Below are 14,675 nucleotides of genomic sequence, written 5' to 3' on the forward strand. Positions count from 1 at the left end.
AAAGCCACTCAAATGCCTCACACATGGAATGGATTTTGGTAGGAACTGGGGATGAGGATGGAAGGTAGGTAGGTCACCAGATTGGTACTCTGATGGCTTTCTTTTGTGTGTGTGGTACTGGGCATTTAACCCAGGGGCATTCTATGTCTAAGCTACACCCTGGCCCTATGGTAAAGCCACTCGAATTCTTCATTTATTCTTCATTTTGAAACAGGGTCTCACTAAGTTATGAAGGATTTCACTAAGTAGCCGAGGCTGGCAACAAACCTGGGATCCTCCTGTCTCAGCCTCTCAAGTACAGGGATTACAAGCATGTGCCACCATGTTTGGATTTCCAGGTGGATTTTTTTTTTTTTTTTTTTTTTTGCAATACTACGAATGACACCCAGGGGCATTCTACCTCTGAGCTATACCCCCAGCCCGATTTTTTTAATTTTTTTATTTTGAAACAGGGTCTCACTGAGTTGCAAAGGGCCTCACTAAGTAGCTGAGGCTGTCCACAGAGATCCTCCTGTCTCAGCCTCCTAAATCCTGGGATTACAAGCATGTGCCACCACACCCAGGTATCTGGTGGATTTTTAAAATGCAAGCTGGAACCAAATCTGAACTGGTTAAGCCTAATCTTGGCCTTAATTTTAAAGACAATCTCAGATGGCTTGGTATAAGCTTTCTGCAGGTTGATTTCGCATTAAATATAAGAAGATAGAATGTTGACTTTTGATAGTGTACTTCTACTGTTAGGAGCACATCCTAAGGAGGTAGAAAATAGGCACAAAAATAATCAGCATATTATAATAATGAAACACTCTCTTTCCCGATTCCATGAACTGATTTAATAAACTCTAGGGAATCTACATAATGGAACAGGAGCCTGTGACATATACCAAAAGCATAAATACAGGCAGAGGAGTGACACTGAGCTCCTGAGGATGTAATTTCTCTTAACATAACATTTACTATTAAAATACAGATACATTCACACACCCTATGTCTCTAAAACTGTTTTCCAAATGCCCCTAGGGCTCTCGTCTCTTTTCATGAGCTACCTAGACTTGTTCAGAACTCACCCCCTTCCTGACACGACCTTTCCAACAATAGCTGTAGAAAGCTGGCAAAGGTGACAGCTAAACTCACCACTGCTTCCTTATTAATTTGTGACTATAGTTCACTCTAAACAGTCCCCTGGGAGGTCCTGTGGAGAGGCGGTTTTAGAATTCATTTTCTCTGAGAGATAAAAGGTGCCCCCTACCCCTTTTTCTCTTCAAAAGAAGTCAAGCACACAGACCTAAGCCTAGCTGGAAGTGGTTGGCCCCTCTTTCTCTGGATGTAGTACCCCCTGGGCTCCCGTGTTAGCACTGACCAGGGCAGGACCAATGCAGAGTGTGCCCCAGTGGGCATGCATCCTTCTCATGAAACTCAACTTTCCAGGACAGGGGCCATATCCAAACTCTGTTCCCCAGGCCAAGCTTAAAGTGTTTTATTCATGAAACTCATGACATATTTGTGAAATTAAATCAACTATAAGTTTTACCTTGTTCCTTCACACTTTATTTCACTTTAAATGCTTAAGACCTATGCCACAGCTCTATGTAGCTTAAATTTTCCTATAAGAAGGCTTTTTGTTGTTGTTTTTAAATACCTTTTATTTCTTCCCTCTACTGACGCACATATGAATCATTCAATTGCACAATACATCTTTCCCTAAGGAGAGCAATTTCCCATTTTTCCATTTTTTTCCCCTAGTAGCATGAGGCTACTGTCTCCTTTTTTTTTTTTTTTTTTTAATCTTGAAGCCTTAAGTCACAAATGAACACATTTAGCTTAAGGGCAGGAAGAAACCAATTCATGGCAACTTTTTTATGGTTGGTGAAATGTACTTTCCTAAATAAATCTACATAGGGTAAGGCATTTAAAAATAATTTTTGTCATTTTATGCACTTGAAGATTAAACTTGGGAAGTAAATAATGTGTGATTAAATTGGCAATGCTTCTTAGACAGCAATGAAAAGGAGGCTGGATTTTTTTTCCAAGAAAAGATGATCATTCCTTAATTTAAACAATTCAAATGCTGAAATTAACTTGTAGAAGTTTAAAATTCAGTAGCAATGTTTGTATAAGATAACTCCAAAGTTTCTGCTTGTACAAAGGTTTCAATTAACTATGACAAAATTCAAATAAAAACCTATTCACATTTAATTGCTGATCAGATTTTGAGATGTGTCCTTTAATAAAAAAAAAAAGCAGCTAAAGAACTATGAAACCAATTAGCTTGACAGCATTAACTCACTCAGCCCAGATTTATGGACAATCCAATATGTACTAGACATTCTTCTACCACTGGGACTACCATGATGAAGGAGACACATGAGGTCCCTCTTGTTAACAGAGCTTATCTTTAATTGGCAGGTGATAGAAAATAAGACATACATCATCACATTCATTTATGCATGCACATGTGTGCCTGTACACACACACACACACACACACACACACACACACACACACACACACACCAAAGAGAGAAGGGGAGTAAGAATGGTTGGAAGCTGCTTTTGATTGGACAACTGGTCAGAGAAGGCATCCTGGAGCAGAATCATCAAACTAGCTCTTAATGACAAGAAGTCACCACTCTTGGTACTATTTGGACAGGAGCATAACAGACACAAGAAACTGAGGTGAAAAAGGCCTCCAATGACTTTGTGGGCAGGGGAAAAGTGCTGTAGAAGGGGCCTGGGGCTAGACTGTGTTCCTTCTATAAGCCATGGAATAGCAGTCTGGATTCTCCTTTAAGAGTCACTGGAGGTTTTTAAAAGCAAGAGAGCAATATTATCCAATTTACATTGCATTTGCTGCTCTATGACACCTCTTATTTTGAAATAAATGGTCCCATTTTAGATATCCTACATCTTGCTTGGGTTTCAGCATTCTTTGAGTATGTGAAACACCACTGAGGTTGCTACACAAAGGCATCTGAATGAGGTACAAATCTCTCCTCACCCTGCCACCCATGTATCACTCTTCTCTCCAACACCCCTTCCCCATTGATATCCAGTCTCTTTAGTTTCTGGTTTATCTTTGCTGAGTTGCTTTAGCACAATGAAAAAAGAGCATGCATATTTTCATGTGTGTGTATGTCCCTTTCTTTCTTTACATTTATATTTTATTATATCTCCTTCTTTCTGAAAGATACCATACTATAGATATGAATTTGTCCCTTCACTTAAAATTACTTCACATCAATTTGCTGAGATTCTTCCTCATTTCGTTTATCTGACAGCTGCATAGCAACACCCTGACATTAATGACACTATTTTTAGCTCTCCATCAAAGTTGGGATATCTGTCGGTCGAAACAGTGCAGAACTCCTTCCCATCCCCACTGGGATGGCATGGCTCACATGAGCTTAGTGGGCAGACACAAAGGGCTCTATTCACAAGCTTCAGCCAAGCTCTCTGCTGGCACAACAGATGACTACCTCAACAGAGGAACTACTAGTGTAATCCCTTACATTACAAGATAATCATGAGCCTTGATAGTGTTCAATTCTATTAACTGATCTCATGTGGTTCAGGGGAAAGATTTTTCTCAGTTTTCTACTAAAAATATTAGAGGAGATGGTAAGTATTAATTCAGAGAATCACTGTTTATAGAAAATACGCAAGCACCCATCTCTTCTTCCCTTATCATTATATGTATAGATTAATAAAGAAGGCACACTTAACTTTAGGTGACTTATTTAAAAAATTACAGTCACATTTTCATAATTATCTGTGTTTTTCTACACAGAGGAGAAGATGATTTAATTTATGGTACATGTTAGGGACACAGTGAGTAGAGTTAAATAGATTGACCAAATAATTTCCCAAAACAGTATCTGATTGGGTTTAAAAGTATATTCTGATTGCAATGTAAATGATGGGCTAGAAGAGGCAGATGCAGAGATAAGAAGATTAGTTATGAAGCAGGTTTAGCAAACCAGGTAAGAGAGTGATGGTGGGGCCCAAACTAGGGTAGTGGCGGAGAAGATGGAGAGAGGAAGGAGAGGCTAAAAGTTATATAAGAAGCGAAATAGGACCAACATTTGAAACTAACTAAATATGGGATAGGGAAATGGTGGTTGCAGGGGGTGTTATATGTTTCAGTTCCCTCATGGCTTAAGACCCTAGAGTTAAAGCCCTGGAGAAGTCTTATCTCAACACAGTAAATAGGAACAGATAATTTATAAAATTTTATCTCTAAATATTATGATTTTGGTTGAACTTTCCTAAAATAGTTGTCTTGATGAAATGTTACCAAGTAGAAAAATGATCAATAGCTAACTTGTGATTACTAGAAAGAGTTTTGGCTGCAGACATCAATAGAAAAACTTCCCATATTCTAGTCTTATAAATAGAGAATTTCGCCAGGCGTGGTGGCACACACATGTAATCCCAGCATTTGGGAGCCTAAGACCGGAAGATTGCGGTTTGTAGACAGCCTCAACTACTTAGTGAGGCCCTTTCAATTCAGTGAGACCCTGTTTCAAAACAAAGAATTAAGTGCCAGGCGTGGTGGCACACGCTTGTAATCCCCACACTTGGGAGGTGGAGACAGGAGGATTGCGCAGGTTCGTAGTCAGCCGCGCTGGCTTAAGAGACCCTGTTTCCAAATAAATAAAAAATATAAAATATGTCTGGGAGTGTAGGCTGGAGGTAGAAGGGCTTCCAGGAACCCCAGTACCACCAAAATAAATAAATAAATAAATAAATAAATAAATAAATAAATAAATAGAATTAAAAAATAGAGAATTTCTACTACTACAATGGCCTAAATATGGAGGCTCAAAACATATTAACATATAACTAGATTTTTAGTATTTCAGAGATAAATTTATTAGGAGTGCTTTTAAGACAGTATGTCCATATGAAAATCTTAAAAAATGTTCACAAAAAAGTTCTGTCAACAAAATATCATTGATGAATTTACTATGTGCCTTTTATCCACTTGATTATTTAAAGAAGGACAAAATTAGAACCAACACAATCAAATAAAAATAATACAAAATTTAAAAACCCAAGGTATAAAACTAAGAACAATTTTATAATTGGGAAAATAAATGGTATGTCTAAATTCATGGGAGATGCAATTATCCTAGTATAATACTTGCTTTGAAAAAGACAATCTATATAAATTATTGGCAATATTACCAGGCACCTTCATCCCCATGGCTTAAGCAAATAAAAGCATTCCAAAAGAGTTTCCTAAACATATTAAATGATACATTAAAGCAAAATATCCTGAACTTTCTCATTCTCTATTGACTGATAGTCATACTTATGACATACTTACAACATATTCTTTTTTGATAGAGTACAATTGCTTTAGACAAGTCCAAACAGGTTCTCTGAATTGAGTGAAACAACTGTAATAAAAATACAAACAAAATACTAAATAAAACAAATAGCAGTGAAATAAGAAAATCACATTGAACAAAACCATAATGTTTGATTTGCCCACTAGACTCAAGATCTTATGTCTAAATGTATTTATTATGCCTACACAAGTTTTTTACCCCATTATGATATATAAATACAATGCATCAATAAATAAAAAAATAAAATAAATGTATTTGGTGTTACATGGTATACTATATAGAGACTGTGACCAATGCCTTAAATAGGCTTCTGTTTCTGTTTTTCTTACTTAGTAGAATTCATCATCTCTGTGATCTAAATTAAGATCTGCAGAACAAATATTTCCTCTAGATGACTGAAAAACAGAAAACCTAAGTGAAGGACTCAATTAGGGGACTTGGTAAAGCAGAGACCCAATATTCATTCATAATCTAATTTATTCCCTTCACCACTTGGTGTCTTTTTTTTAAATGGAGGATCTGTCAAGTAAAGAGATGACATTAACTTATTTTGTTACCCTAATATGTTTTATGGCATGCTTAAACAACTGGATAAAGCAAACAAAAATCAATCAGCTGAATGTTTTGAAAGACATCTGGTAAAATGGTGTTTAGCTAGGAGTAAGCATCACTACTTATTTTTCTAACAATTCCATAAAATATACAGTGAGAGAACCTAATGGCTTGTGATGGCCATATTAGAGAAAACTGGGGGAAAGGCAGGTGGGACTGTACTGAGGAGAAAACAACTGAATTTTTGAAAATTATTTATTTTTTTCCATTACAACTGGATTTAAACTCATGGTCATCTTGGTCTTTGCTTCAGAAACCAAGATAACTCAAGAAAAGATAGAAAGATGTTATGGTTTGAATCTTAAGTGTACCCCAAAGGCCCATATGCTAAATCTTTGCTCACCAGCCTGTAGTACTATCTGAGAAGTTGGGCCACTGAGGGGTGTGCCCTTGAGAAGGATATTGGGGTGAGGGATACTGGCTCTCTGTCTTTGCTTCCTGGTCACCAGGAAGTGAAGATGTGTCATTTGCCTTCATGCACCATGTGTTTCCACCATGACAGACAGCCACCTCAGGCCCAGAGCAGCAGAGCCAAGTGATCATGAACTGAAACTTCTACAACTGTGAGCCACAGTAAACCTTTTGCTACTTTAAACTTGATTTACCTAAGGTATTTGTTACAGTGGTGGAGAACTAACAAAAAGACTTCATACTTTCTTCACCCTCTGTCCATGGACTCAGAGACCTGGTATCTGTTAGAAAGCCTGGGAGGCAAACAATTTGCCATCCACTGAGGCAGGGCAAAGGTTTTGTTTTGTTTTCTTCCTCGCTCCCTAGTTAACTGGCCACATTGATGTAGAAATTATGTCATGGTATCATGAAGCACTTCAACATTTGAGTGAAAACAGATATCTGCCTTCATCACAAATGTGACCAAATTATCTAATAAAAATGGATGCATGCATATATACTTAAAAGATTAAAGTCATTCTTAGGAACACATAATATAATAAACTTGGTCATGAGGATTATACATTTACTAATTTACTAAATTGTATTCTTAACCTGTTTAAACAAGGAAAAAAATCTTCACCATAAAATAAAATAGAAAATAGGCAGTCTAAAATGCTTGACATCAATATTCTGGGTCACAGACCACCAGAATAGGAGCAAGCAGGTTCTGATTCTAATTCTCGAATGTAGGAGCAAACTGCTATTTAGTTGTTACTATCCACATTTTAAAAATCAAGGTATAAGTTAAATGCAATAAAATGCACAGCTCTGAACTGCTTGGTTCTGTAGGTTTTGATAATTGTATACACTCATGTAGCCACACTCAGAGCAAGATAAGAAACATTTCCACCTTCCAGACAGTCCAAGTCTACTCTGCTCTGGTAGCCATTAAAAGACTACTGTTTTTTTTTTTTTTTTCTCTTCTCATACTAATGAGTACTTTTTTTTTTTTAAGAAACTGATCTTACTACCATGCAATATGGACAAATACTAAAACTTTGCACAACATTTCTATATTAACTTCATCATGGGTTGCAATAGAATCTGAACATTATTAAAGCTTGGCACACACATTTTCTGGGCCAGCAGAATAAAAGGTCTTGGGGTTTATGAGCTAGCCTTCTATGGGTAAATCAGTGTAAGAAAACATCATAATGGTCTTCAGATCACTTTCATGTTTTATTGATGAAATCAATTCTCTTGATGAACATCAACTTCAGTATTAACATTTCTGCAATAAAATCCTCTATCATGGATAAAATTATTAGCAACAGCAAAGTACTTTGGAAGCCATGGATCTAGGACAGTAGCTATTTGAGTAAGGTACAGTTGGTTCAGTCAAAGTGCTGCAACAAAAGCTTGCATATAAATATAATGTTCAATATAGTAGTAATTAACACATTAGATTTCTTTTTGAATAATGTCTATATTTGCTAGGTTGCTAAGAGAAAAAAAGTTATGAGATGAAATTTAACTACTTAAACTTCATTTAGAATACAAAAATCAAAAGAGATGTTTCCTGGTTTGACTTTTTTCCTTATAGGAATATGCTTTAGAACATCCTTGTCAACCCCAACTTCTATTTCAGAATTTCCAATTATAGGAGGAAAGAAAGGGCTGAAAGCTAATAAAAATTGAACTAACATGTGCCATTGTAACTTTTCTACCTATGAACATGTACTGTGTGACAGGCTGGAGATACGGTGGTAATGAAGGCTAACATGGAATTTGACCTCTTCATGGAGGGGAGATGAGAAAACCAGCGAACCCAGATAATTCCAAGAGAGAATAGTACTCTGAGCATAAGAAAATGAGGTCCTATGAGACAATGAATGGGGAGGTGTGGGTGAGGAATGGGGGCAGATAGTGACTTCAAACCTGAGTAATGACAAAGAACAAGGGAGACCCGGGGAGGCAGCATCCAGCTAGACAACAGGAAATGCTTTGAAAGGCGTGAACTTGCCTGGTGGCAACCTGGGAACTAAGAACAGGGCTGGAGGGTGGAGAAGGTGTGTAAGTGTTGTGGAGGAGAACACCCAGGACAGGGAGGCAGCACCAAGCATATCAGAAGCTTTGCCAGGTACCAGAGACAATATAGGGTGAACACTCTGAAAGGTCCTGAATAGTCCTTGGAACATAATAAGCATTCAACAAATACAAGCTAAACTCTAGTTATTACCTAATTTAATCCATATAATAGCTGCAATAAGTAAGCACTTTTATCTCCATTTCATGCACCAAGAAAATGAGAATAAGAGAAATTGGGTAGTCTCAAGGTTACAATAGCCAGCAGGTGCAAGAGTAGTCAGAGCCACAAATAATCATCTGCCCATCTCTCGCAGTGCTGCCCAAACATTAGGACATTCTGCCAGGGTCTGGGATTACTCTCAGACCTTCCTATATAATTGACAACTAATGTGTATCCCCTCAACCTTCTCTGTTCCAGAACAAAAATGGTTTTCACCATCCTTTATACTCTTCTGGAAAAGCTTTTAAAACCTTGAACTTTTTATTTTAGTCACATTAAATGTTAAGCTCATTAACTTTAGCTTCATATTAAATTTAGAAATCCTGTCAAATTCTTATCAGACAATATAACATATTACTCCTCTCAGCTCCCTGTGTCGCTCACAGAAGTGATAAGTATACTTACTTTTTTTTTTTTTTTTTTTTTTTGCGGTACTGGGGATGGAACCCAGGGACATTTTATCTCCGAGCTACACCCCCAGTCCTATTTTTGATTCTTTATTTTGAAACAGGGTTTCACTGAGTTGCAAAGGGCCTCATTAAGTAGTAGCTGAGGCTGGCCGTGAACCTCAGTCCTCCTTTCTTAGCCTCCCAAATTCTGGGATTATAAGCAAGCACCACCACACCCTGCTTACTTTCAGAATTTTAAACCAAACTGTTGGCAGAAATATCCACCAAGACAAGGATGTGGTGGGCTTCTAACTAGTTTTATTAATACTTTAGATAAACCAGACATGAATTCAGCTTTCTTTACATACAAACTAGTCTAACTATTTACTTAGTTAAATCATTCTAGAATTCTCTTGGATTCAGTATCATCTTATTAGGCTCTACTTTCAAGGTTACTTTTTTTTTTGTGGTGCTGGGGACGGAACCCAGGGGCATTCTACCTCTGAGCTACATCTCCAGCCTTATTTTTTATACTTTCTTTTGAAACAGGGTCTCATTAAGTAGCAGAAGGCCTCACAAAATAGCTGAGGCTGTCTGCGAACCACAAGACTCCTGTCTCAGCCTTCTAAGCACTAAGATTACAAGCTTGCACCACCACACCCAGCTCAAGGTTAATTTTTATCTGAGTCCCTCCTAATTTTTTTTTATGTAAACATTTGCCTGGTCCTTAGCCTTCTAAAACTTTCCAATTCTAATTTCTCAAATATCAGCGGCCATAGCTCTTTGCTTTAATTTTTCTCAACAAATATTTATTGGTAATTTACCATGTGCTATCCATTTCAACTGCATGTTTGAAAACAAATTTACTGACGCATGCTAGTGGCTACATAAAAATCTGTTGAATTAACAAAAAAAAATGTGCTAGGATTGAATGTTATCCTAGATATTTCTCATTTTTAAATATAAAGCACACCCTGGCTACTAGGTGAGCTAACCTTTGCCGGGTGTTTACTTTGGGCTATGAGCTGTAAAGAGCTCACCTCTAGCTTGGCATCCAGATCTGCATCAGAGGCGACGACATGTTCATCTTCCTTCTTCCCTGTGGCTTTAATAAAGGCCTGTTTCGTTTCCCAATACTTCTGTTGCATCTTATTGACCACTGACTTATCTTGAGTGTATCGATCCTGTAAGTCCCAGGAATAACTGCTGACAACATTTAGAGAGATATATTATTTATGATTTTCATAAAGATTAAGCTATTAGAGTATGAAAAGAGTTACCTATGCATGATCTAATATACACTTACAATTACAACATGAATGAACATATAAGTACTTTCTTATGTAGTTATTATACCAACAAAGTATATCAATTCTTTCTCATTTATTCCCTAAATCTTGTTAGAGTAAGGAAATTTAGAAACTTTTATGGAAAAGAAAAAACTAAAACTTGAAGAGAATTTTTTTGTGTAGCACTGGGGATGGAATCCAGGGGTTCTACCTCCGAGCTATACCCCCCAGCCCTATTTTTTATTCTTTATTTTTGAAACAGAGTCTCATTGAGTTACAAAGGGCCTCACTAAGTAGTAGCTGAGGCTGTCTGTGTACTGTGATCCTCATGTCTCAGCCTCTCAAATGCTGGGATTACAAGGCTGAGAATTTAAATACTGCTATGGTTTTCATACAAAGTATCCTCTGAAAGAGCTCATGTATTGATGTTCAGAGTTGATATAATTAAACAATAAGGACTGTAATCTCATTGTTGGATAAAAATACAATAGATTTATGGAGTGGTAACCTAGGCAGGTGGGGTTTGGCTGGAGGATTTGTTAGTGTCTTTGGATTCCCTTGCTTGCTCTGTTTCTGGCCCTTATGATGTGAGAGCAGAGCACTTGCTTTCTCCTCTCTCTGCCTCCACCACCATGCCTTGAGCTCCTCAGATATATCCCATCCTGACATGGACTAAACCCCTGAAATCTCCAGAACTGTGAGCAAACAAATCTTCCTTCATCTAAATTTTGGGTCAGTTGTTTTGGATTACAGCAGTGAGAACGCTAACTGAAACAGATATTAACAGGTTTGATACATTCCTTTTTAGAGGTTGGGATAGAAAGGCCCAAGGGGCTGGATGACTGGCTCAAGGCACTTTCACTAAGCAGAGATGAGGCAGGACACCAGCAACCTGTCTTCACAATACCATTACTAGATAAAAGGCTGAAAAATGGCACAATCAACATGCTTTACAAAGAAATTCTAAATAACCAAGTGTATTGAATCAAGGACTAGAATAGTGATTGGGGTTGGGAAAAGAGAAAAATTGCTAATCAATAGGCATCATGTTTCAGTTTTGCAAATAAATGTGTTCCAGAGATTCACGGTAGAACCCTGTCCTTATAATTAACAATACTGTACTGTAAAATTTCAAATCTGCTACGAAGATAGCTAATGTGGGAATTGTTCTTATCATAATAAAATATATAAAATTTAAAAATCCATTAAAGATTTTCTGATATTAAAATCTTAATTTCTTCAACATATACGCTTAACACACAGATAGGAAACCAGGCTGCAAGAAGGTTAAAGCAAAGATCAAATCAAGAGAAATATAAAGAAAAAGCCAGAACAAAGCTGAGAATGAAATAGAATTCTGTACAAGTGACCAGAGTGTCCCAGATGCTGAGGACAAGTTTGACATTGGTGCACCAATTCCTCCCTCTCATCTGCCTAACCCTGATACTCACTCTAGAGTTCCTGCTGGGAGAGAACTGCCACCCAGGGCCTCGGACCCCTCCGCTCCACAGGTATTACCTTCTTCCACCCAGCCCATTACCATGCTAGATGTCCCACATTTACATCCCATGACCTACTTTACTTACTATATCAAAATGCCGGTCTCTCAAAACATGACTTCTACTCTCCTTCATTTACATTTTCATTAAACTTTCAATTTTCAATTTACACATTCATTTTTAAAAAGTCAGCATGTCAAATGACTTCCTTACCAGTTGCTAACTTTACTGAGAGAAGTAGGTTTATGAAAGACTTTCATGGTCTACTTTATATTTTCTGCATTATTTAAGAGTTTTAATATGACCACATATCAGAGAAAATAAGAAAGATATATATAAGGTTTATGTAAAAAATAATCTCTATACAATAATCAAATTAAATGATTGGAAGGATCTACCCTAAATACTATGGTTATTTCAAGAAAATGGTATTCTCAAGAGTAGAGCAGAGTTGAGACTTCTTTGCATTTTTGCATCTTTTTTACTGGAGGGAGGCAACCATTGTAGATTGACAGAAAAAAAAATTTCATTTTTTGGGGGAGGAAACAAAACTGGTAGACTTTAGAGATTCAGTGAACACCTCCTTTCCAGTTGCTATCCATCATTTAACAAAAGAAGAATCTTAAGTTTCCAAAGGTTAAGAATCTTGCTCAAAGTCAGACCTTTGTATTCACGATCAGTACTCACTTCAAAGTACTCTGTAGCCCTTGCATTACAGCAGGAAGCTATGGTGGAGCAGTGGGAGAAAGGGTTTGGGAAAAGGCTGTCCTCCAGAGGCTTTCTAGTCTCTCTTAGGTGAGTGAGCCTATTTGCCTGAGCCTCTCACCAGGAGCCAGGATGACAGCCACTAACAGGGTCACAAGATAGAGTCAGCCAATTGTCACAAGGCAAAATGAAACAAAAAAATTCTGACAGCTCTTAGAAGACTCTCAAAAGGGGACATTCAGGAAAATTAAGTCCCTTAGCCATTTATTAATTACATTTTAAAACTCATTACATTTTAAGATGTGCAGAAGTCTTTTGAAGTTTGACATTTGATATTACAGAGGACTTGGGCCTGATTGCTTCTCTAATAAGGGAGGATTTGTGTGGTATCACATTGAATCCAAGGCATTTTGAGTCGCATCCCCAGATTTTTTTTAATTTCTTTTTGTTTTGAAATAGTCTCACTGGGTTGCTGAGAATCTTGCTAATGTGCTAAGGCTGTCCTCAAATCTGTGATCCTCCAATCTCAACCTAAGTACTGGGATTATAGGAGCATGCCCTCACACCTGACTTAAAAGTATATTTATTTGAAAAGTGAAACTATGCTTAGCATTTGTTTTCATGATGCAAATTTAAAAAGGTAAAACTTGACAAATTTTTACTTGCTAAAAGGGTTCAGAAAGGCTACTTCAAGAGCTCTGAAACTTATAAGAGGTTTAACAAACTGTTTAGATATGTTACAGGCACATAAATGACAGAGTTAACATTGATTATCACACCTATTTTATTCAGCATCATGTACTTTCACCATGATTGGCCTCTGAGGACCTGTGAAGGTTAAAGTCAGGACTGTAAATTAATAAGTCTGAGTCATATGTGATTGTAGATTCATTATTTTATAGCTACCCTACATAAAATTCCCTATGCCTGAAATGGTGAAAGTTGTAAATAACAGTGATAAAAAATGTATCAACCCATCAAGTTAGGTAAAATGGTGGTAAGAAAACTGTCATTAGATTTCTAAGAGAAAAGTTATATATAAGTGAATTTCTTAAAAAATATAGATTAGATAGGAATTTATATTTTTGTTACCTGGTTTTCATGATATTTAATGGGGATTTTGAATTTAGCTATACTTTGCACTAGAGAAGGGATATCAGGTTATTTACTGCTAATGTGTGTCTTGATTTTTCCATTCAATCAATTTTTATTGAGCATAAATTATGTGATTTCTACTTTATTAGACATCCCAATTTAGAAAAGATAACAAATTACTTGCCATTTGTGTCCTGACATGTTTTCTTCTTCTTCTTGTTTTTCTACTGTTGGTGATTCAGGAAGAAGTGGCAGGAAAAAGGCATGAGAGGGTACGTTATATTAAACCTAAAATAAAGGAAATATATGTTTAGCACTTACTATATTGCAATAAACATTAATAAGACACAATGTTTTAGCCTAGGCCATTTCTGGTTATATTTAAGGACCAAATACTATTCTACAGTAATGTTACACATAGGTATAGAGAATAACTTAGCTAAGTAACACTGAAAAAAATATCCCAAATGAAGATTAAGAAGTGAACAGGTAGGCTGGGTGCGATGATGCATGCCAGTAATCTCAGTGCTTGGAAAGCTGAGATAGGAGAGGAGGATCACAGGATTGAGATAAACCTCAACAAATTAGACCCTCAACAACTTAGCAAGATCCCATTTCTGTTTCAAAATTAAAAGAAAAAAAAGAATAATTACAAAAGGGGATGGGGGTCATAGGTTGGAGGTAGAATGCCCTGGGTTCAATTCCCCAGTAACACCACCAACAAATACATATATAAATTTTCAGAAGACTACATAAAGCATGTTACTATTTATGTGAAACTTAAAATAAGCAAAATAAGCTGAGCATGATGACACAAGCCTGTAATCTCATTATTTAGGAGGTTGAGACCAGAGAAGTGAAGGTTCAAGGACAGTCTCATCAATGTAGGGAGATTCTCAGCAATCTAGGAAGACCCTGTTTCAAAAACAAAACAAAAAAAGGGCTGGGGGTTTTACCTCAGAGGTAGAATGCCTTGGCATTCAATTTCCAGTATTCCCCCCACAAATGCAAAAAAGACTACATATTATTTAT

General features: G+C 36.9%; 1 protein-coding gene across 1 annotated transcript in view; it reads right to left on the minus strand.

The window, feature by feature from the left end:
- Window positions 1-13,844, minus strand: part of ICA1 (islet cell autoantigen 1) — a gene marked incomplete at both ends in the record, with an annotated part of 138,095 nt that extends 124,251 nt beyond the window's left edge. Inside the window, 3 exons of the mRNA XM_080701787.1 lie at window positions 5,329-5,401; window positions 10,096-10,258; window positions 13,828-13,844. Coding sequence (XP_080557913.1) covers window positions 5,329-5,401; window positions 10,096-10,258; window positions 13,828-13,844 — 253 coding nt within the window. The remainder of the gene's footprint in view (window positions 1-5,328; window positions 5,402-10,095; window positions 10,259-13,827) is intronic.
- Between the last annotated feature and the right edge of the window lie 831 nt (window positions 13,845-14,675).

This window comes from Muscardinus avellanarius (assembly GCF_963383645.1).
Source record: "Muscardinus avellanarius genome assembly, chromosome: 9".
Classification (NCBI taxonomy): Eukaryota; Metazoa; Chordata; class Mammalia; order Rodentia; family Gliridae; genus Muscardinus; species Muscardinus avellanarius.